Genomic DNA, 24,506 nt, shown 5'->3' with positions numbered 1-24,506 from the left:
TGGAGCAAATGAGACGTTGAAGATCATGAACAACAGAATAATTTTGCTGCCTAACATTTCCAAGTATGGATAACTCATGAAACAAACTAGAATCATTTAGCGAGTCTAAAATGAACAGCGAAAGGTGGAATAAATCCAAAGCGCCTGCTGCACAAGTAGAAGCTACCAGTATCCATTGAACTACGGTGGCACAATGAATCCAAAGCGCCTGTTGGATGTTCCTTTGCCAAGGAGTCGCAGAGTAATGTTGTGTAATCAAAGACACACATAACTATATTTATCGGTTTCTTGCTCGTGCAAACGAACTATTTCTTGGGTCATTTTGTATACGGAATTGATTGACACAAAGCAAAGTCTAAACCCAAATAAGAAAAGAACTCACCTCTACCAATATTTCTTTTCAAAGTAAGAAGTTTCTTCTGTGTTGCTGTATTTCACGATGTAGTTTGTTAAACAAGGAAAAATTTGGTAAGATGTGATCGTTTTAGTTTTGTTCTCCAGATTATCTTTATCTGTTTGGTCATTTTGCTTGTCAAAAATTGATTAATTTTTATCTGTTTAATAACATTCATTGAAAGCCTAGATTCCTATGTATGGTGTAATGAAAGAAAACCCCAACCACATTTGTAATTGATCATCAGAGACAAGAATATTTAGAGAAGAAAAGGCAAATAATTCTTTATTTATGTAGATTCAGTAAGAATAAACTGAAAGAAAAACAAACTACATACTGTTTAATACAATGAATATTACATGGAAATATAACTCATTATTTCATTATTTCAGTATTATTTCATATGATTTTCTTCACATGTATGTAAGAGACTAGCTAGTAACCATTATTATCAACGACCGATCAATTACCCAATGACAGGGACCCTGGTAACAATGCCATCTGTATTGACCCAAACACGAACCCTATCACACCTGAAATCTTGAGTGACAAATGATCCTTCAAGCACAATCACTGCCTCGACTAAAGAGTTTTCTCTCTCAATTGTTGCCTTCGCAACTGTTCCTTGAGCTCCCAACAGTTCAGGCCATGAATCCTTACCTGCATATATATTTTATATAAGGACTCATAAAAAATTAGTACTCGCATCAATTACTTTATAATTAAAGAATCAAAGGAACCAGATCAAGCATACATTACCTTCGCATTGATCAGACATCTTTGCTTTCTTTCAATCTAGGCTTTTACTCTCTGATAATGAATATCTGTCTTGGAATATGTTTGTGGTGTATTGGAAGGAAGGAAAGATTCATATTTATAGTGGATCAGTGAACAAGTTGTGGTCGGTGATTATTAACTATTCCGATCTTATAATAATAACATTGGTAATCCTTGAACAGGGCTGTTTACTTTTAGACGTTGGTAATCCTTGCACGTATGCAGAAGCAAAATGGAGAATAGTAGTTTCGTGATATAAAAATGAAGAAAAATATACCTGGTCAATTAGGAATACAGAGAAGTCTATCAGTTTTATGTAAGCTTATCAACAAATTCGTGATATAAAAATGAAGAAAAATATACCTGGTCAATTAGGAATACAGAGAAGCCTATCAGTTTTCTGTAAGCTTATCAACAAATCTTATTGTACTACGTACAGACGTACTTTGTTGATAGGAATTGTTCAAAAGAAATTGCTAGATTCTCATTCATTAGTTGATTTGATTTGTTTAATTAAGACTTATTATTTTGGCTAGAAGAAGTCCATTTGATCAGATCAAGGAGTGCATGATAGTAGGAGCACCGTACCCTCATCAAAACATTCTCCCTACGAAACCCATTGGAACAAAACTCTGGGTGCATGAAAGGAAAAAAATACCACTTGCCCAGGTAATAAAGGAAGCAGTTAATGAAAGATGCGTCATCCATGTTTAACTAAAGGAGATGTGCCCCAAGTTTGAGACTTCTATATGGTACAAATTCTCCAAGATTCTATCAACTTGATCAAACAAGTGGAGCTGGCCTGAATTACCAGTTAAAATGAGAAACAATTAACAGTATTAAAAGCAGGTTGAAGGCTTAATTAATTTCTACAATTAACAAGCTAGAAAATGAAAGGCTTACTTATCTTTCAAGTGCCGATAACATAGGTATCTTTCATGATGGAATGGAAGTTCCTAAAACTAGATTTAAATACTGTGAACTTTCCCAAACGATTCTTCTTCAATCAGTACAACTCCTTATTTAATTTTAGTAACCTTGAAAGTCCTAAACAGAAATTCAACCAACGGTACGTAGGGACCCTGGTTGAAGTGGCGAATAAATTGAAGCAGCTCGCCAAGGATAATGCTCTTGAAGCTGACTGCGCTCAATCAACAGTTGGAGGATGAAGAGAAGCTTGCAGAGGCAGCGAGGATCACTCAAGGAGAATCATGAGAAATATGAAATGATAAATGCTTGATAACAGATGGAACTGCTAATTGCGTTTGGCACACCGTTATCACATTCAAGTTGCAGATGAATGGTAGACTCTTTTTTGAGGTTCTTCCTCCTATCTAGTCAAACTGGCCTTATATAGGTGCATGAAGTTGATAGCTATTCCCACGTCTTTTGATCCCATATTGCAGTTTATGAAAATTGATGTCAAGACTCTTGAGTAGAAACAACAACTACGATGAAGAAGAATATTAACGGTTTTATTTAGCTTCGTATAGAGTGCATTGTAAGAAATCCTGAAGGATTGCATGGTCTGCAATGTATTTTAATATTTTCACCTAAATTGTCATGAATGGTGGTTTGTCAGCTCTCAGCTTGGATATTATCTTGCATTTCTCTTCCTCCTAGCTAGTGCTTGCTGTCTTTAGGCCTCAACAAGAGTTCTAAATAAGTAGAAGTAATTTATTAGTGGTCTTCTGCACCCTCTAATTTGCAACTAATTAAAATCGGTAATAGCATGTCTTAATGGTCTGCACACCCTCTAATTGGAAATTAGGCCTTAAAAGTAAGGAAATTTCTCTACATCAAGTAAAAAGAAAGTTCTTAAAATTTTCTGCAGAGTTAAACATGAACAAATAAAAGGCAAAAGAAACCAATGAACTGAAGCAAAAGAGACGTTGAAGATCATGAACAACAGAACAATTGTGCTGCTTAACATTTCCAAGTACGGACAACTCATGAAACAAATTAACTAGAATAGCGCGCAATGAACAGCAAAGGTGGATGGCTGCAAATTAGAAGCTACCATAATCCATTGAACGGTATGGTGGCATAATTGATCCAAAGCGCCTGTTGGACGTTCCTTTGCCAAGGAGCCACAGAGTATAATGTAAGAACCCAATTGGACATATCATCTAATAATAAAGTTTACACAATAATTATATGTGATGTCTTTCAATTAAATCAAAGGATCATATATGCAGTAAATCAGTGGCTATAATGTTGTGATTGATGTTATAGATTATGAGCCTAATAATATGTCTTAAAGGATATGAAATCAAGTGACTTAACCACTAAGGAGGTGCATATGGTAAGTGATAAATTCTCTTTGATGGGTGGGTTCTATCACATGGCACCTATATAAGTCAAGGTCCCTGTTCTCCCAATACTACCGGTTCACAAGTAATCTCACCCCATTGAGAGATAGAACAAATCACTGTTGGAGAGAACAGAAGACTTTGTCTTACCGAATCCTTGCTTGAAGACGATGGACTCCATAGGTATTCATTCTATCTATGAACATTTATAGTCATTCAAAATGTTTTGTACTTGTATCTCTATCTCTATGCAGATTATGAAATGTTTATTTTTATTTTTATGATCTGACAAGTGGTATCAGAGCCACCCTGCATATATAGAGATCGGTTAAAGCTTTTCGGTTGTTCCTAATAAAAAATAAAAGAAGTGTTATCTTTCTCTCCCTCTTTCTATCTCCCACTAGGGATTTTGCATAAACAAAACATAGGGAAATTTGGAAATTACAATAAAATAAAAATGGGGCCTGTGTTTTTTTATTTCAAACGGTGCGTTTTGTTTTATTGGAATCAATATGATTCATCCCGTTCATCCCCATTCTTCCGCTGCACATTTTGGGTTTTCACAAACCCAGTTTTGGGGGTTTCTTTTCTTTTGGTGTTTATGCTTCTTATTTACTCAAATCAAGCAATGGGTTATTCACACACTATCGCTGGGAGCCCATATCATGTCTTTTTTTGCTGTTTTCATGCTTATATCCATCCACGCTTCATGCTTCTGTCATGAAATTTAAGGAACTGAATGAGGTTAGCATTTATTTTTCAACTTCAATGTCTTGATTGTGTATTGGATGTAATCAGAAATCGTATGTATGTATTATACATCAACTTGCAGGAACAAAATGCTCAGGAATTGGTATGTAGTTTGGCAATTTTTGCTTAAGGCCTATTACATGTTTTACTTTACAGTTTCTTCTGCGCTCATGACACCCATAGAAATTCTGAGTGCAACCAACTTTAAGGGATGGAAGCATGACGTAATGATAAACCTAGGAATTATGGATCTCGATTTAGCCTTAAGGGAGGATCAGCCTGTGATTACTCCGACCAGTACTAATGCTCAGAAGCAGAAAGCCGAAAAATGGGAGAGATCTAACAGGGTGGCGTTGTTGTTCATGAAAAAGTACATGAATGAGACTGTTCGAGGTAGCATTGCAGAAACTGATGATGCCAAAGCTTATCTGGCAGCCATAGGACAGAAGTTTCAGGAATCTTCAAAGGCAGAAACAGGAAACCTGATGATGGCACTGTCTAAGGCGCAGTTTGAAGGAGAAGGAAGCGTTAGGGTGCATATTATGAAGCTGATTGACCTGAGCAAGAAACTTTCAGCCCTAGCAATTCCTATTCCTGATCCTTTCCTTGTCCATTTTGCTCTTGAATCCCTTCCAGATGCCTATAGCCAACTAAAGGTAAGCTATAATACTCAAAAGGAGAAGTGGAACGTGGATGAGCTTATTGCGCATTGTGTGCAAGAAGAAGCTAGGCTGAAAAAGGAGAAGGAGAAATCTGTCCTCTTGGTTATTCAGTCAGGGAACAATAAAGGGAAGGCTGCTGGATCCTACAAACGTCCACCTTATCATGCCAAGAGTGCTTCTCCAAAGCAGAACTCCTCTTCATCCAAAGGATCTCAGAACCTTAAGCCAAAACAAACAACAGTTTTCAAATGCTTCTTTTGCAAAAATTCTGGTCACATGAAGAAAAACTGTGCTAAGTATAAGTCGTGGCTAGAAAAGAAGGGTATGTATCGTGTTTTTACTATCTTAGGTCCTTGTCTAGGTTCGGCTCATGTTTTTACAATAATTGAGTCAAATCTTATTTCTGTTCCTTCAAATTCCTGGTGGTATGACACCGGTTCTCCTATTCACATCTCAAATTCCTTGCAGGGCTTCGTAAACCGGAGAACTCCAAGTAGAGATGAAGTCAAAGTTTTCGTAGGGAATGGAGTCAAAGTTGCTGTTGAAGCCATAGGAACTGTTCACCTTAAGTTAGAATCTGGTTTTGTTTAGATTTTAAAGGATGTTTTGTTTATTCCTTCGATGAGAAGGAATTTAATTTCCCCTGTCAAACTTGTTAAGGATGGTTTCAATTTTATTGTTTCTGAAGAAATAAAGTTTTTCCTTAATTCAAATTATGTTGGTAGTGCTTATCTTCAAGATGACATGTGGCGTCTGAGGTGTTCTTATTTTGTTGATTCTTATCTCATAGAGCAATCTATAGGTTCCAAAAGAGTCTTAATTAATGAAAATTCCTATTTTCTATGGCATAAACGTCTTGGACACATATCCAAAAGACGTCTTCAACAGCTTGTTAGGTCTGGAATACTTCCAGCCTTAGATTTTTCTGATATGGCAATCTGTGTTGATTGCATAAAAGGCAAAATGACAAACTCCAGGAAGTTAGGTTCCACACGTAGTTCTAATCTACTAGAACTTATCCATTCAGATATTTGTGGTCCTTTTAATGTCAATACCATCTGTGGCAAAAAGTATTTTATAACCTTCATTGATGATTTTTCACGGTATTGTCATATCTACCTACTTTCTGAAAAATCTCAAAGTCTCGAAGCATTTAAAATTTACAAACTTGAAGTTGAAAAACAGTTGGAGAAATCCATTAAAGTGGTTCGATCCGACAGAGGAGGAGAATACTATGGCAAATATGATGAGGCAGGACAACATAAGGGTCCGTTTGCGAAATATTTGGAGGAATGTGGAATCATTGCACAATACACAACACCAGGTACACCAGAACAGAATGGGGTTGAGAATGTAGAAATCGTACGTTGTTAAACATGGTCCGAATCATGATCAGCAGAAGCAGTTTACCAATTTTTTTGTGGGGTGAAGCACTCAAGACTGCGAATTATATTTCTAACCGTGTACCTAGCAAAGCCGTTGATAAAACACCATTTGAAATCTGGAATGGTCGAAAACCGAGTCTTATGCATTTTCGTACCTGGGGATGTCCAGCAGAGGCTCGTCCTTACAATCCAGAAGAGAAAAAGCTAGATCCAAGAACCATTACTTGCCATTTTATTGGCTATCCTGATAAATCTAAAGGTTTTAAGTTTTATTGTCCTAGTCACTCCACTAGGATAATTGAAACTAATAAAGCCAAGTTTCTTGAGACTAATATGCCATCTACTGTTCAGGATTTTATTTTGGAGGAAGAGGGTGAAGAAGCTGTTCAAAATCCAGTAGCAAATGCTCCAGCCATTCCAGCCATAGTATACCCTTTAGCACCAGAAGATCCTGCTGTTCTTGATAATCAGATTGTTGAGAATCCCATTGATTTTGAACACCAAGATCTTCCTCCTAATCAAGTAGCCATAGCACAACCAGAAGCTGTTCCAATAAGGAGGTCTGAAAGAGTTCGTAAGTTTGCAATTTCAGATGATTATGTGCTATTTCTTCAAGAAGTAGAACCTGAAAAGTTTAGTACCTATCTTCAAGAGGTCGATTTTGATATCGGCGAAGAGAATGATCCAATCACTTATAACCAAGCCATCAATAGTTCCCAATCAGCTTTATGGACAGAAGCAATGCATGCAGAGTTAGAGTCCATGAGAGATAATCAAGTGTGGGAGCTAGTTGAACCAGCCCCAAATGTCAAGCCAATTGGGTGCAAGTGGGTCTTCAAAACAAAGAAGAACTTGGATGGAAGAATAGAAAGGTATAAAGCCAGGTTGGTGGCAAAGGGTTTTACTCAAAGAGAAGGAGTAGACTACCATGAAACTTTTTCACCGGTTTCAACCAAAGATGCATTTCGGATGATTATGGCATTAGTAGCTCATTATGATATGGAGCTACATCAGATGGATGTTAAGACAGCTTTCCTTAACGGAGAGTTGGAAGAAGAAATTTATATGAAGCAGCCACAAGGTTTTGAGGAACAAGGAAGTGAGCACATGGTTTGTAGGCTCAAAAGGTCAATTTATGGCTTGAAGCAAGCTTCAAGGCAGTGGTACTTGAAGTTTGATTCAGTTGTAACTGAAAATGGTTTTGTGGAGAATTCTCTAGATGAATGCATTTACTTTAAGGTATGTGGGAGCAAGTTTATTGTCTTGGTACTGTACGTTGACGACATTTTATTGGCTAGTACAGATATGAAACTACTCTTAGAGACTAAAGCATTCTTTTCCAAGTCTTTTGAGATGAAGGACTTGGGGGAAGCATCTTTTGTGTTGGGAATCAAGATCACAAGAGATAGAAAACGGGGCCTGCTGGGAATTTCTCAAGAAAGTTACATAGACAAAGGTGCTAAGGCGTTTTTCAATGGAAAATTGTGCTGGTGGAGATTTACCTATGAGCAAAGGTGACAAATTCAATAAGTCACAGTGTCCGAAGAATGATTTTGAGAAGAATGCCATGAAGAACAAGCCGTACGCTTCACTCGTAGGAAGTTTGATGTATGCCCAGGTTTGTACTCGCCCGGATATAGCTTTTGCTGTTAGTATGCTTGGTAGGTATCAAGTTAATCCAGGAGAGATTCATTGGACAGCGGGGAAGAAAGTTTTGAGATACCTGAAGAAAACTAGAGACTACAAGCTAGTGTACAGGAAAGGTGAATCATTAGATGTGGTTGGGTATTCTGACTCAGATCATGCAGGTGATAAGGATGACTTGAAGTCTACTTCTGGTTTTGTTTTCCTCATGGCTGGTGGAGCAATATCATGGAGTAGTTCAAAGCAAACTGAGGCTACCTTATCTACCATGCAATCTGAATTTATTGCATTGAGTCATGCCACTACTCATGCAGTTTGGTTAAGAGATCTTATTCGCTGCACTCAGGTTGTTCCAACCATAGAAAGACCGATGCCTATCTATTGCGACAATTCTGCTGCAGTTTTCTTTGCAAAGAATAACAAGAGGTCTTCTAGCTCATAACAAATAGAACTGAAATTTCTTCATGTAAGGAAGAAAACTGAAGAGCTAAAGGTGGTTGTTGAAGACATCAGGATAACAGAAATGATTGCTGATCCCCTCACCAAACCTGTGTCAGTTTCAGTATTTAACAAGCATGTTAAAAATATGGGATTAGTTGATAGCTTTAATTCCATAGAATAGTGGGAGCACATCTCCAAATGTTTGTCTGTTTGCTTCTATTTGTCTGCAGATTTGGTTTATATTGATTGCTGCAATTTGATACAATTGGTTGTTTCTCATTAATATTGGAATGTATTGTCACTTCTGCAATTGTTAAAAGATTATTTGATTGCTAGTATTTGACAATTTATTGCTGCAGCTCAAGTCTTGAATAGCTATTCGAAAGATCATTTGTCTTCAAGTATTTGATCACAATGAATTGAAATGTGTTTTTCATTCTGGAAACACATCAGCTTTATTGGAAGCATAAAGGGCTTTTCTACAAAGCCATAAGGTGAGACCATGATATGAGACGTTAAGTAATCACATTCAATTACTCTATATCAAATATTTTCATATCTTGTGGTGGCTCATGTGAATACAAGTGCTGATGCTATGGACATAAGGTGCTATGCAAATTGTTGCATCAGATTTCTTATGATCTGGTTTGAGTGGCTGTGTTTGACAGAGTCTTGAAGTTAGGTTATACTGAATGTATTGTCCATGTCGACTAAAAATTGGTTTAATTTGGTTTTGGATTGATATCTTTATTGTGTATTATATGATAGTTCAAGTGGGAGAATGTAAGAACCCAATTGGACATATCATCTAATAATAAAGTTTACACAATAATTATATGTGATGTCTTTCAATTAAATCAAAGGATCATATATGCAGTAAATCAGTGGCTATAATGTTGTGATTGATGTTATAGATTATGAGCCTAATAATATGTCTTAAAGGATATGAAATCAAGTGACTCAACCACTAAGGAGGTGCATATGGTAAGTGATAAATTCTCTTTGATGGGTGGGTTCTATCACATGGCACCTATATAAGTCAAGGTCCCTGTTCTCCCAATACTACCGGTTCACAAGTAATCTCGCTCCATTGAGAGATAGAACAAATCACTGTTGGAGAGAACATAAGACTTTGTCTTACCGAATCCTTGCTTGAAGACGATGGACTCCATAGGTATTCATTCTATCTATGAACATTTATAGTCATTCAAAATGTTTTGTACTTGTATCTCTATCTCTATGCAGATTATGAATGTTTATTTTTATTTTTATGATCTGACATATAAGACATATCACTTAGTTTACTGGCTTCTTGCATGTGCAAGAGAACTATTTCTTGGGTCATTGTATACGAAATTTGACTGACACCAAGGAAAGTCTAAAGCCAAAACAAAGAAGAACTAATGATCACCTCTGTTGGAAAACTTGATACCACTAGTTTGGAGGCTTGTTGGAATAGAAATTGAGGAAGCCATTTTATTAGGAGGATGGAGACTATAGACCAGAACTAAAACATAAGAAGGATGGAGATATGCAGCCCGAAGGCATGCACAAAGCTCCTAAACAATCAGAAATACCTTTATACGGAAAACACTCAGATTTACTCGTTTTACTTGATTTTATAGGTTGCATGATTACAAGAAGTTTATATAGGCGCTTTTAAAAGCCTAACTTCCATCTTCTAATAACACTGACATTAAACACACAACTCTCTAGCTACTCAGTGAAAGCTAAAAGATTATAACGGTTGTAACCGCTTATTTTGCAACTTAAAAGACATAACCTACATCAAACTTATTATTAGGAATTTAGGATAACCAAGAGTGTAAATTTGGTTTAATTCTCCTTCAACCTCTACCAATAGTTCTCTCCAAGTATGAAGTTTCTTCTGTGGTTGCTGTATTGCACGATGTAGTTTGTTAAACAAGGTAAGGTTTGGTAATTAAGATGCGATTGTTTTGTACTCCAGATTATCTTTATCTGTTATCATTTTACTCATTAAAATTTGACTAATCATTATCTGTTTGATAATATTCGTTGAAAGCGTAGATTTGTATGTATGCTGTACTGAAAGAAAACCCTAACCACATTTGAGTTGATCAGAAACAAGAATATTTAGAGGAGAAGAAAATTCAACAATTCTTTATTTATAAAGATTCATTAAGAATACACTGAAAGGAAAACAAACTAGGTACTGTTTAATACAATTAATATTCATGGAAATACCAACTCATTATTTCAGTATTATTTCATATGAAACTTCTTCACATATTTGAAAGGGACTAGCTAGTAACCATGATTATCGATCATCGATCAATTAACCAATGGTAGGGACCCTGGTAACAATGCCATCTGTATCGACCCAAACACGAACCCTATCACACTGTCTCCGGATATTAATAGGGACAATTGTTCCCTCTAGCACGATCTCTGCCTTGACTAAAGAGTTTTCGCTCTCAATTGTTTCCTTTGCAACTGTCCCCTGAGCTCCCAACAGTTCAGGCCATGAATCCTTACCTGCATATATTTTATACATGGACTCAAAAAAATTAGTACTCGCATCAGTTACTTAGTTTATAATTGCAGAAACTAAGGAACGAGATCATGCATGACATTACCTTCGCATTGATCTGCCATCTTTGCTTAATTTCTTTCAATCTAGACTTTTACTTTCTGATGATGAATATCTTCCTCTTGTAAATTGTAATACGTTTGTGGTGGGTTGGAGGGAAGGAGAGATTTATATATATAGTGGATCATTGAACAAGTTGTGATTGGTGATTATTGACTATTTGGATATTATAATAAGATGTGCGCGTAGGGGCTGTTTACTTTTAGAGATTGGTGATCCTTGTCATAACCACGCAGAAGCAAAATGAAGAATAGTAGTTTCGTGGTATGAACAATGAACAATTAATATACCCTGGTCAATTAATGACAGAGAAGTCGATCAGTTTTATTGAAGCTTGTCAACAAGTTGGATTGTAGTGCACACGAATTTCCTCTTCGAGATTCTAACTAATAAAGGAGCTAGCTTTCTTCCATGATTAACTTGACCAAACAAGTGGAGCTATAGCTGGCCTGAATTACCAGTTAACATGATGAGAAACAAATGAAAGCTGTATGCAACCATTTTAATCAGCACTAAAAACAGGTTGAAGGTTAAATTCTCTACGATTAACAAGCTAGAAAATGAAGGCTAACTTAACTTTCAAGAACCGGTAACGTAGGCATGATTCAATGGAATTAGAACTAAAGAAGAACAAACATACTGTAAAATTCATCAAACTATTTTTAATTAATCGATTAGTACAATGCATGCATGGAGACCATACATCTCCTTATTTAACTTAAATAACCTTGAAATACCCTAAGAGACTAAATTCAACCACTTGTGGGGACCCTGGTGACGGTGCCGTGTTTAATTGTTTATCGACCCAAACTCGAACCCTATTACATCGAAAATCATCAATGACATATGATCCTTCTTTCACCATGACAACCTTGACTAAATCATTCTCGCTCTCAATTTTTGCCTCCGTCTTTGTCGCCTTGGCTCCGACGAGCTCAGGCCACGAATCCTTACCTACACACCGCATTTCATAGGTTCCCTTTCTGTGTTCTCGATCTCTTTAGCCAGCTGTATGTGGAATTGTGATATAAATTGGCTAGCTAGGGAGAACGTTGAATTTATAGTACCACATATCTTTAATTAGTAGCTTCTGTTTGGTTGCTATGACTTTTGGGTGTATTGCGTAGGCTGAAATAACTAATTTTGTTTCCACGCATTGTATATGTGCAAACCTTACCGCTAAGATCGTGTCTATCTCTATATCATGTGACAACCTCGTCTGGGGCGTAGAGGCTATTCACTTTAGACACTGGCATTCCTTGTCATAAGCATGTACAAGCAAAATAAAAATGTAGTTTCTTGTTATGAAAGTGAAGAACACCATACTTTGGTCAATTAGGCATAACAGAAAAGTCAGTCTTATTGAAGCTGATCAAGAAATCTGATTGTACTAGCTACATACGTTCTTTGATGATAGATTTCTTTTTTTTTTAGGGTCTCAATATATCTGACTTACCAAGAGAATATAGTGTGTTGAAGGAATATCGATTTAGTGTGCCTTATCAAACTAGGAGTAGCAATAGGAGAGAATAGGTTCTAGATTTCCCAATCCTACACGGATTGGTATTCCTTGTAACATTAGAACTAGTACTTTGTAATCTCTATATATAGGGCTCCTATTCTCAATAATATGATACACAATTCTCTCTACAATTTCTCTCGAATCTCTTTTTCCTTAAACACGTTATCAGCACGACTCTAACCACAAAACAGAAAACCAAAACTCATTCACAAAGCAGCCCCTAGCCCGAGCTAGCCGAGCCTTCGCTGCAGCCCGAGCGCCCGTGCATTTGCAACCTTGCACAGCAGCCCCTGCTGCCCCCTCCCTGCAGTCCTGCGTTCCAGCCTGCTGCCACCGAAGCATCCCTGCTGCGCAAACAAGCCAACACACACCCACTGCATCTTTTTCCCGTTTCTGTGCACATCCGTCTTCTTGCAAGCCTTGAAACGTCTAGTTCGGAAGCTCAGATCTAAAAACTTTCTTCATCAAAGTTGTTCGTCTCTGTCTCTTCCATCTAACCTCCGAATTTCAGCCTTATCGGAGTTATATTGAGATCTGTACACCAATCGAGGTACAAGCTGTTTAGAACAGAATCTGCTCCGAATTTTCAACAAGTAAGTTTTTAAATTAAAGTTCCTGTTTTCGAATTTTAATTTCTCCTTCTTTTTCTTCGGGGACTTGCAACCTCCCTTCTTCTACATCCCACCTTTCTTATAACGTGGGTTCGATTCTTGAGAAAGCGGAATTGTGGGGATTCACGCAATTAACGAACTAAGAGCGTTCGTAAGACTTCGGACTAAGAGCGTCTGTAAGCATCGATTTAACGAACTAAGAGCATTCGTAAGCTACGGACTAACAGCGTTCGTGAGCATAGATTTTGACCATTTAAACATCATTGTTTCGGTCTAATCCAAATTTCTTGGAAATCGATTTCTTGGTAGCATTACTGCTCAAAAATCTCATATTAGTTTTCGTGGAAGCATTGACTCCGAAACTAATACGTTCTTGCTTTCCTTTTTAGGATGTAAGACTTGAACGAGCTCGATTTTACTCCATTGGATTCTACGGGCACGGAATTTTCATGTGGACTCAAAATGTTGAGCTCCACCTAATTGCCCTTGATTTACTGCCTACAATCCAGGAGTCTTGTTCTAAAAGAACCACTCAAGGCCCTCAAACTGAGATAGATAATTCCAGGGCATTTACCCTGATGAAGCGCCACATGAAGATGGCCCTCCAGTTTGAGTACATGAATGAGGATAACACTAACAACCTTTGAGTTGCGCCTCGTGAACGTTTTAGTAACATTCACAATTTTCCGGACTTAGAAGCATAATGGAATAATATCCGCTTCTCTAAACTTTGAAAGAGTTATGAAATATTGTTCGGAGGCTCTCTACATCATATTATTGATGCATGATTGTGAAAAACACAAAAGAACAAATTGATTGAGAAGACCCTAACATGACCATAGGAGTCATGACGTTGAGGGTATAGGGTTGGACACCATGGCGCCACTTTTGGCCATGGTTGCACTATTCCAACGCCATTGGTCCTAGGGACCATATGTATTGTGTTAATACATCTCAATCAAGAGAGCATCCTCTTCATGGTATTTTATGTAGTACCTGATCAATGGTAATCAAGATATCGAGCTATAAAAGACTTTAAATCTGGTGATGAAGATAGAATGCCGCAGATTTTTATTTAGAATAGTCTTTTAATTTCCAAGAATTATGTAATGGCAATTATGCCTTAATCAATAAAATGACTTATTGGATTATCTCTTTTCTTCTAGGCGTACTCAATTAAGTATGATGTCTAGGAAAGTAATTGAGATTAGTGGTACTTAAGAGAGCTTCGTTCCACCGACATCTCTCTCTACTTCCCTGGTCATATTTAATTGGAATTACCGAACGAATTGAGTGACTACAATTTGTCTAATGTTTGATTTTACTTTGGATTAGATTATGGTCACGAAACTTTGATGTAATCATTGGCTATTATTAATAAAATATCGATTACTTAAAAGATATAAGAGCCAATGGTTTTCATGCGGAAACGCATTGTGAGAATGGACATGAGTTCCTTTGCATCACCTCTAATGACTACAGAAATAAAAGAGTCTTAGAGAAACTTATGTGTCGATCTAGTGAGTTGTATGCAACCACTATTCGAATAATTGAATCCAATCATGTTATTAGGGATGATTTATGGGATTCCGACACATATAGGCTTTGGCACGACCGTTTGGGACATCCAGGTCATGATATGATGATCCGTATATTAAAGACTTCACACAGACATCCATTTTTCAGAACGAAAAGAAGTAAAACTTGAAATTTGGATCAAGGAGGAGCACCTGCGCCTCACGGTACCTTTCCCCTTCAAGTTCGGCCATCACAAGCCGACGCCGCCATCCCCCTGCGGCCCAAGGGTGGCTTTGACGCCACCTCTGCTCCCCTGACTCCAATTTCTACTTCTCAAGTCCATTGTGACTTCGTGGCTCAACCAAAATCCTCATTGGTTGTTTCTAAAGCCCATTATTCATTCTGCAAAGCCTGCTCTTTAGCAAAATTAGGATCGAGACCATCCTATGCAAAGGACACTAAAGAAAATATACCATTCTTGCAAAGAATCCAAGGTGATATTTGTGGACCTATTCAACCACCATGCGGACCATTTAGATATTTTATGGTGTTGGTTGATGCATCGATACGCTGGTCACATGTCATGCTATTGTCCACTAGGAACGCTGCATTTGCTAAACTCCTAGCACAGATTATTAAGTTGAGGGCTCACCACCCTGATCATCCTATTAAATCTATAAGATTAGACAATGCTGGGGAGTTTACATAAAAAACTTTTGATGATTATTGCATGTCCATTGGGATTGAGGTTGAACATCCAGTTCCTCATGTTCACACCCAAAACGGTCTCGCAGAAGCCGCCATTAAACGACTACAAATGGTCGCTAGGGCATTGGTAATGCGCACCAATCTCCTTATTTCTGCTTGGGGCTATGCAATTCTGCATGCAGCTGTGCTTATTCGTCTGAGGCCCACTGCCACTCAACCTTTTTCTGCGTCCCAGATGGTGACTGGGTATGAGCCTAATGTCTCACACTTACGCATATTTGGGTGTGCAGTATATGTGCCTATTGCGCCGCCACAGCGCACCAAAATGGGTCCTCAACGACGATTAGGCATTTATGTTGGATATGAGTCTCCAACTATTGTCCGCTATTTAGAACCCTTGACAGGCGATCTCTTTACCGCAAGATTTGCGGATTGTCACTTCGATGAGACAGTCTTCCAGTCGTTAGGGGGAGATAAGAACATAAATGTTCAACAGGAACGACAGGAATTGTCGTGGTCTGTCCCCACTCTGTCTCATCTTGATCCCCGAACCGTACAGTCCGAAATTGAAGTGCGGAGAATTCTCGATCTTCAGAACGTAGCAGAATCGATGCCTGATGCGTTTTCTGATATCGCTAAAGTGACGAGATTACACATACCTGCTGCAAATGTGCCTGCAAGGATTGATGTCCCTAAAATTAGAGGACATGACGCCACCTCAAGGGCACTTGAGCATGGCGCCAACGTCCACAGTGGTAGTGACGTTGTGGCTAGGCCCACGGCTCCTGCCAGGAAGCGCAGGAGGCCAATAGGTTCGATGGATTCTCGCCCAAGAAAGAAAGCGAGTTTGGCACAAAATAATCCATTAATCATCGATGTAAATAATCCATCTCATGAGAACATTCTGGATTATGGTTATGTCCAAGAGACATCATTGGGGGACGCTCCAATGTCAGAACCAACTCCAGAGAATAGAGAGATCTCCATGAATTACACTAGTGTACATGAGATGATGGATAGAAATTCTATGGCAATTGATGATGCATTTGCATATCATGTTGCAAAAGGAATCATAGAATATGATGATATCGAACCTCGCTCTGTCGAAGAATTTCAACGAAGAGCGGATTGGCCTAAATGGAAAGATGCGATCCAGGCTGAATTGGATTCACTAGCAAAGAGACAGGTATTTGGGCCTATAACACAGACACCCCCAGATGTAAAACCTGTTGGCCATAAATGGGTCTTTGTTAGAAAGCGTAATGAGAAAAATGAGGTGGTTAGATATAAAGCCCGCCTCGTGGCGCAAGGTTTCTCACAACGCCCCGGAATCGACTACGAGGAGACATATTCTCCCGTAATGGACGTTATAACGTTCCGCTACCTTGTCAGTTTGGTAGTTTCCGAAAAACTTGACATGCAGCTTATGGATGTGGTTACAGCATATCTCTATGGGGATCTAGATTCAGAGATATATATGAAGGTTCCAGATGGACTTCAATTACCCAAATCAAGTGGCTCTAAACCACGGAGCGCGTTTTCAATAAGATTAAAACGCTCACTATATGGATTAAAACAATCCGGACGGATGTGGTATAACCGTCTAAGTGACTACTTGATTGGGAAGGGATATATTAATAATGAAATATGCCCATGCGTGTTCATTAAAAGAACAAGTTCCGGATTTGCAATCGTAGCAGTTTATGTCGATGACATGAACCTAATTGGAACTCTAGATGAGTTGAAGGAAACTGCTAAATACTTGAAATCCGAATTTGAGATGAAAGATCTTGGGAAAACACGGTTTTGTCTCGGTTTAGAACTCAAGCACCGTAGTGATGGCATTTTGATCCATCAGTTTGCATATACTCAGAAAATCTTAAGGCGCTTTAATGAAGATAAAGCAAAGCCTGTGAGTATTCCCATGATCGGTCGTAGTCTTGAGCCAGGAAAAGATCCGTTTCGTCCAAAGGATGAGGACGAAGAGCTATTAGAGGCAGAAGTGCCCTATTTAAGTGCAATAGGCGCATTATTGTACTTAGCTCAATGCACAAGACCAGACATCTCATTCGCAGTGAACTTGTTAGCTAGACATAGCTCTGCGCCTACACGTCGCCATTGGATTGGTGTAAAGACAATCTTTCGATACCTAAGAGGTACGATTGATATGGGCCTATTTTATCCCTACAGAGAGAAGGGGAATGACGGAAGAATGGGATCGGACCCCATTAGGCATGGAGCCACCGTCCACCATGACAAGGTGGCCAGCCATGTTGTCGCCAACGCCTTCACCACCACCAGGGGTGGCCGGCCTCACCCTATCCCCCTTCATCAAAACGAAAATGATGTCTTGATGGGTTTTGCTGACGCAGGGTACCTCTCTGACCCTCACAAAGGTCGCTCCCAAACGGGTTATGTCTTTACCATGGGAAGCACTGCGATATCTTGGAGGTTTACGAAACAGACCCTTGTTGCTACTTCCTCAAATCATGCAGAGATTATTGCTCTACATGAAGCCGTGCGTGAATGCATATGGCTAAGGTCTGTAATTAGACATATTTAAGGAAGTTGTGGTTTGAAGTCTACCACAGATGAACCTACATGCATTTATGAGGATAATGCAGCTTGTATTGAGCAAATGAAGTTAGGTTTCATCAAGGGTGACAATACCAAGCATATCTCGCCTAAATTCTTTTATAATCAGCAACAACAAGCACTTCTAAAGATTGAAGTGAATCAAATCTGATCAGAGGATAATGTAGCAGACTTATTCACTAAGTCGTTACCTAAATCCACCTTCGAGAAACATGTAAGGAGCATCGGATTGAGAAAGTTATCTGAACTCCCATGATTGTAGCAATCAGGGGGAGATATCGACATCAGGGGGAGTTATGATGTCTACATGTTCGACCTCGAAGAGTGAAGGACGTGTTGTGCTCTTTTTGTCCTTCGACCAGGGTTATTTTTGTCCCACAGGGTTTTTGATACCTGGCAAGGTTTTTAACGAGGCAACAGATGAAGCGTCACCACCAAGTTTGAGCGGCACAAGGGGGAGTGTTGAAGGAATATCGATTTAGTGTGCCTTATCAAACTAGGAGTAGCAATAGGAGAGAAGGTTCTAGATTTTCCAATCCTACGCGGATTGGTATTCCTTGTAACATTAGAACTAGTACTTTGTAATCCCTATATATAGGGCTCCTATTCTCAATAATATGATACACAATTCTCTCTACAATTTCTCTCGAATCTCTTTTTCCTTAAACATAGTGATATTTCTATAAATATTAGAAATTTTCGCGAAATTCCTGATATTCTCCTGAAGCTCAGAGATTTGTCACCTCTCGAGATATATATGTGGGTTTGTTAGAAAGTATTTTGACTAAAATTGAAGCCAAATTTTGATGAGGTTGGGGTTCAAACCTGATACCTCATGAAAACTAGCCCTTGTCCTTATACAATCCGACTAGATTGTATAACATCTAAAAAGGCAAACTTTAAAAATTTATAGGGTCATGTATCGCGCTTTGAGTCTTTTCCCTCTATACTTATAAATATTCTGATTATCTAATTTGGCTCTATTTAAAAAAAAAAAAAATTTATGTATTTCTATGGACTATTTTCTACTTCTTTTCCTGTGATTGTTTGAAGACCGATATTCATTTTAACATATCTATTTAACTGTAAAATATTATTATAATTGATAATTAACTCTCCAATATCCTATTTAAGTGGTTAGAGCACTCACTACCTAAGATCGAGGTCATGGGTTCGAGTCACCACGGGGTAGGAATGAAATCCTTTGATCCTCTTTTAAAAAGAAGAAAACAAAAAGGGGGACTTAAATGATCTGCCCTAGCCGCCGCTTACTAGGTTTCCAATGGCGCTCCCTTCCGTCAATGATAGGAGCAAAAAGTGTGACAATTTTATTGAATATGTGCCCCATTTTAGCCTTGTTTCTCCCTTAAGTTTAGTGTTTTGAGTCATTGAGTCGTTTTTAGAGTCTTGTTGAGTATTTGGAGTGAAATAAGCGGAAAAAGTAAAATTCATGAAAAATCCTAGCTGGATCAGGATTCCTCACTGTCGACTATTTTTGCGGTCTTTACATTTTATTTTCTCTAGAAAATTCTGATATTCTCCTGCTTGTTGTAGGAAACCTTGCCTGGTGGAACTCTTGGAAACAGCAATGATTGAGTCATAAAATAAAGCATTAAGATATTTGACCAAGCAATGAAGAAGGGGAATAAAGGAGAAAGACGTTTTCAGTTGGGGAATAAAGGAGAAAGACGTTTTCAGTTGAAGAATAAAAGAGAAAGATGTTTCAACTGGAAAATAAATAAGAAAAAATGTTTCAGCTTGGAAATTAAAGGAATTGCCCCATTATGAGAGGAGTTAAGGCCTTAAAGGAAAAAGATGTTTCAGCTGGAAAATTAAAGGAATTACGATGCAATCCCATCCGTCCAATGATGAAGGGTATGATCGACAAAAGCCAACCAATGCTCCCCTATAAATAGGCAACGTCCAGAATAGAATTTGCATCACTTCCCAGCCAAGATAATTCATTGCCTATCACTTCCTGGCCAAAAACCATTCCAAGACTGCCCAATTCACTCCTTAAACTTCCATCACCTACAAGACCGTGACACCATCCATCCATCAATCTACAAAGCTCTAAGGCGCTGAGTCAAGGACGCTCCACCACCATCGCAGAGACGAGTTCATCACCGTGTTGCTAAGCCGCTGAGGAAAGCTTCAAAGTGTAACTATGACTCTACTTATAATTTTTGTTTCGGTTTTGTGTGTTTCAATTTGTGAGTTGTGTAATTGGAGACATGAAATTTTCAGAATATTTTTATTAATATTTTTGAGATTTTCAGTTTATTATTGAGTTAATTTTGAGAATTCTTTTATGATGCATGTTACAATCTTGTGCCCTTTTATGTGTTTTGGTAATTTTCACAGTTAGGTTCATAAGTTTGCATGCTAGAATAACGGTGAGAGTTTTTGTGTGTTTGCTTAATTTGCCAAGAGTAATTGTTATTTGTTAAGACGCTGAGTTAAACAAGTAGCAATTAGTTCTAAAAAGTGGTAAAAATCATGCTTTAATGATTAAATGATTCTGGAAATTACGTGTTAAATTCTATGTGTAATGGTTAATTTGCACGTGTGAGTTGATTCGAGGGTTAGATAATACTACTAGTTAAGAGAATTACGCTGAGTGTTTTCGAAATTTAGTAGTATTAGGCTTGGTAAGGACTTTTCCGATCCAAACCTACATTAGAACGAATCAGATAAATGGATTGATCCGCTGAGGCTTTTCATTTTGGCTCTTATCTAGGCATTTAAGGTGGGCACATTTTTGTAGCATGTTGAAATGAATTTTCTGTTTTTACACTTAGTAATTTCCGAGTGGTATTGGTCTAGGTTAGGGAAGTCGATCATTGTATATAGTTTTATTTGCTTTGTTTTTATTTTTAGTAGATTAGAAACCAAATTCCAAAACCCCCATTTTATTTTTTTATTTGTTAATTGACCTTTTTGTGTAGGTGTACCCTACAATCCCCGAACTGAACGATCCCTGCTTATCCTATACTAACAACTACATTTTGCAGGGTTAAATTGTGAGGCTATTTCAGCCGCATCAGTCAATCAAAATCGGTGCTATTTATTTGCCTCGAGAGGATAAGAATATATGCGCCCTAAGAGTGTTGAAAATGCGCCTCTGCCGGCCGAACTCGTGCACCAATCTTCAATGGACGTCGCTGTTGTGCGTCCAACAACAAGTGACGTGCGATGTAAATGGGGGACTATGAAATACTCTTCTCATGTGAATGTCGGTGGCCGGCGTTGGCAGTCGTGGGTGATGGAGATGAGATCCTCTGTCGATCGACCACACAGAGGACGTCTGAAGAATCTGGATGATAGGCTTGCAAAGCTGAATGGGATCTGCTCTGGCCGGTTGTGGGATGTGGTAAAGGATTGCTTTCATCCCCAAAACAAGGTGGTGGCAATCTGGTATTCAAGCAATGCAGCAATTCGGCTTCGAATTGCAGGAGCTGTGAAATCGAACTTTGGTCTTGCCATAGAGTTGCGTTCAGATGTAGCGAAAAGACCATGGCGGGTTGTGGCGATGCTGGGTGATGGTACTAATGCTGATCAGAAGGTGGTAGCAACATTGGAGGATGTAGTGCCCAGAATGCACTAGGAGGCGGCGATCTTGACCGCGGGTGCAGAAGAGGGTAGGCCAATAGTGGGTTGGGTGCCCAGATCGGTTTTGTGGCCCAAGTCACGGTGGTGACCCATTGCGGTATTCAAAGTAATGCCTGGCTTGATTTGGGTTTCCAGAGAGATGTGGAGGCCCAACTCTGTTTGGGTACTAAATAGGTGTTGGGTGGCCAAAACAAATAGAGGTCTCTTATGGATTATGCCTCTTTCATGGGACAAACTATTGGATTCAAAATCTATGGGGTTTCGTATTTGGGATCCAGGAGGATGGACCCAACCAAACCTCCTAGCCATGGTGTGGAAGGCAAGGAGAAGATTTAGTTTTTGTTGAATTATGCCTATTTATTGTGTCCTAGTTTTGTCATAGTTATAGGTTTGCTTTTAATAAGTGAGCACTGGTTGTCTAATGAGTGGTGCTAGCTAGCATACCACGTCCTAAACTTACCCTTGAGATTGGCAAAGGAAGGTATGTATCTGTGTCATTCTGACTTGAGATGAATGAATGATTACTTGGTTAAAAAAAAAAAAAACTCCTATTTAAGTCATTTTTAGATTTCTCACGTAGAATTTTATGTATTTGTCATGTCAGTATATCTTATTATAATCTAAATTACTACAATCATTATATAATTAAGTTTATCAAACACTTTTTTTTGAAATACTATAGATAACTGATCATGTAAATGTTTCATGAAAATTCATTAATGATTTCTATGTTACTTTCTAAATTTTCATTATTTTTTTTCAAAAATTTACTTGGATCGAAATTTTCTCGATATTTCCATCGAAATTTTCATTTTTTAGACTATCGATATTTTCTCGATATTCGATATTTTAGTCCTTGAAAAAGACTTTGAGCGAAAGGAAAAATGTACCACCTTTAATGCGACAATTATATCCTATTGTATATTAAAAAGGAAAAATGATTCGTACGGTATCCGAACTTTTCCTCCTTATAACTTTTGGTACCTGAACTTCAAAAAATATCAATATGGTACCTGAGATTCTTCACACGACCGAATATTGGTACATATGTCCGTTAGCTCCGTTATGGAGATTGCCAGCTGTCAATTTTTGAAGGGTAAGATAACTTATGGCTTATCCAATATACTCGTAAGATAGAGAAACAATATGGCCTTTTTTATTCATTAAAAACACATCAGTTAGAAGTTTTAAACTGTACATTGAACCCCATTCAACAATTAAGGAAGTTTGCAATTGGAATGCACAGATCTGAATGTACTCAATTAATGGGTTAGTTATCACGGTGACATTTGATTGTTAAAAGTTCCTTAAACTTGTTGGATATCAAGTCTGTTTTCGTATTCACATTGATAGACGCTAGACTTCTTAATTCGTGCTTTCTTGAAACACTTGTTGATGATATTCTTGTAGGTGTTGCGTGTTAGTTTTCCTTTTGTCATCGACATTGACGTGCCATGTGATTATTATTATTTTCCCCCATCCCATTCAAAATGTGAGTCTTTGCATTTAGCATGTATCTACTGTATCTGCTTGAACTGATGAGTTGATATTTACTATTGCTATCAGATCACTTGTTGATATTATTGGCATGCAATCTGAGATGGGGCACATTCTAAAAGTTGATATCTTAGCTTTGAAATTTTTGTCAATCCAGATCTGGTCTGGTCTGAACTGAAACCAGTGGGGATTTTTGTGATGCAGGTCAATAAACAATAACTTCATCTAAATGAGGTTGTGAAAAATAACAGTAACGTCTAGAATGAGGACTACAATCTTTTGGCTAATGCCATGTTAATGCTGCATTAGGGTTGGGAGCTTAATATGTTAAGCTTTGTGGATTACTTATTTCATTCAAAGATTAGGTGTTCTATGATGAATCTGCACTTTCTGGGTTTTGTTATGATTCCTATTTTCTTTAATTCTTTGCTTGAATAGGAATTATACCAGAATTTGAAATGTTTTGACTAACTATTGAACTCTGTTTCATGTTAGATTTTTACGTGCTGTTGGAATATGGCTTCAGAAGCAGAGTACTCTGCATTTGAGGAAAAGGTCAGACGAACTGTTTACCTTGATAAACTCTCTCCACAGGTTACTGAACCGGTTGTCAGAAAAGCTATCTCTCAGTTTGGAACAGTTAAAAATGTTCAATTCATTCCAAATTACTTGGAAACAAAGAACATCCCCGTTTCTGCATTGGTGGAGATGGAGAACCCGAGGCAGGCTAATGCCATTGTCTCAGAAATATCTCACAGGCCTTTTATGGTTGGTGGAATTCCAAGGCCTGTGAGGGCACGTGAAGCGAAACCGGAGATGTTTGGGGATCGTCCTGCAAAGCCCGGTAGAAAGATAGAGTTCCGTTGGGTGGAGACAAAGGATCCTGACTTTGAAGTGGCAAATAAATTGAAGCAGCTTGCTAAGGATCATGCTCTTGAAGTTGACATTGCGCTCAATCAACAGTTGGAGGATGAAGAGAAGCTTGCAGAGAGGCAGCAAGGAGCCCTCAAGGCGAATCATGAGAAGTATGAAATGATAAATAGTGTGATAACAGATGGAACTGCTAGGCGGTTGGCACAGCATTATCACATTCCAGTTGCAGATGAATGGTAGACTCTTTATTTAGGTTCTTCCTCCTGTCTAGTCAAAACTGACCTTATATAGGTGTATGAAGTTGATAGTAATTCCCACGTCTTTTGATCCAATATTGCAGTTTCTGAAATTTGATGTCCAAGAGTCGAGACTTCTTGAGTAGAAACAACAACCAAGACGAAGAAGCATATTAATTAACTGTTTTATTTAGCTTCATATAGAGTATAGAAATCCTGAAGGATTTCACGGTCTGCAATGCATTTCGACACTTTTACCTAATATTAGCATCAGCGTTGGCTTGCCTCTAGCTCTCAGCTTGAAAATCTTTCATTTCTCTTCCTAGTTGTGCTTACT

General features: G+C 38.3%; 3 protein-coding genes and 1 long non-coding RNA gene across 4 annotated transcripts; 3 read left to right on the top strand and 1 right to left on the bottom strand.

Annotated features, from left to right (window-relative positions):
- Positions 1-652: 652 nt before the first annotated feature.
- LOC112200341 lies at positions 653-1,311 on the bottom strand. Its single transcript, XR_002936283.2, has 2 exons — positions 1,154-1,311; positions 653-1,054 (listed from the first exon to the last, which is right to left on the bottom strand). It is a non-coding gene; the product is annotated as an uncharacterized LOC112200341 (long non-coding RNA).
- A 2,090-nt stretch (positions 1,312-3,401) lies between these two features.
- On the top strand, positions 3,402-7,820 carry LOC112196335 (retrovirus-related Pol polyprotein from transposon TNT 1-94). Its single transcript, XM_024336651.2, has 3 exons — positions 3,402-3,666; positions 4,390-5,217; positions 5,364-7,820. Exon 3 carries the CDS (start codon positions 6,272-6,274, stop codon positions 7,796-7,798), a length of 1,527 nt encoding a protein of 508 aa, XP_024192419.2. The 5' UTR covers positions 3,402-3,666; positions 4,390-5,217; positions 5,364-6,271; the 3' UTR covers positions 7,799-7,820.
- A 27-nt stretch (positions 7,821-7,847) lies between these two features.
- LOC121052767 (secreted RxLR effector protein 161-like) lies at positions 7,848-8,366 on the top strand. The gene has a single exon (XM_040518621.1). The coding sequence runs from the start codon at positions 7,848-7,850 to the stop codon at positions 8,364-8,366; it is 519 nt and encodes a 172-aa protein (XP_040374555.1).
- A 15,192-nt stretch (positions 8,367-23,558) lies between these two features.
- LOC112200206 lies at positions 23,559-24,285 on the top strand. Its single transcript, XM_024341228.2, has one exon. The coding sequence runs from the start codon at positions 23,577-23,579 to the stop codon at positions 24,171-24,173; it is 597 nt and encodes a 198-aa protein (XP_024196996.1). The 5' UTR covers positions 23,559-23,576; the 3' UTR covers positions 24,174-24,285.
- The last annotated feature ends 221 nt before the right edge of the window (positions 24,286-24,506 follow it).

Source organism: Rosa chinensis, chromosome 4 (assembly GCF_002994745.2).
Source record: "Rosa chinensis cultivar Old Blush chromosome 4, RchiOBHm-V2, whole genome shotgun sequence".
NCBI lineage: Eukaryota > Viridiplantae > Streptophyta > Magnoliopsida > Rosales > Rosaceae > Rosa > Rosa chinensis.
Note: the sequence above shows the minus strand (reverse complement) of the source record. Positions and strands in the feature narration are given on the sequence as shown.

Excerpts from the sequence above, each read along its gene's own strand:
- LOC112200206 (XM_024341228.2), top strand. The coding sequence starts at position 23,577 with ATGGCTTCAGAAGCAGAGTACTCTGCATTTGAGGAAAAGGTCAGACGA.
- LOC112196335 (XM_024336651.2), top strand. The coding sequence starts at position 6,272 with ATGGTCCGAATCATGATCAGCAGAAGCAGTTTACCAATTTTTTTGTGG.
- LOC121052767 (XM_040518621.1), top strand. The coding sequence starts at position 7,848 with ATGAAGAACAAGCCGTACGCTTCACTCGTAGGAAGTTTGATGTATGCC.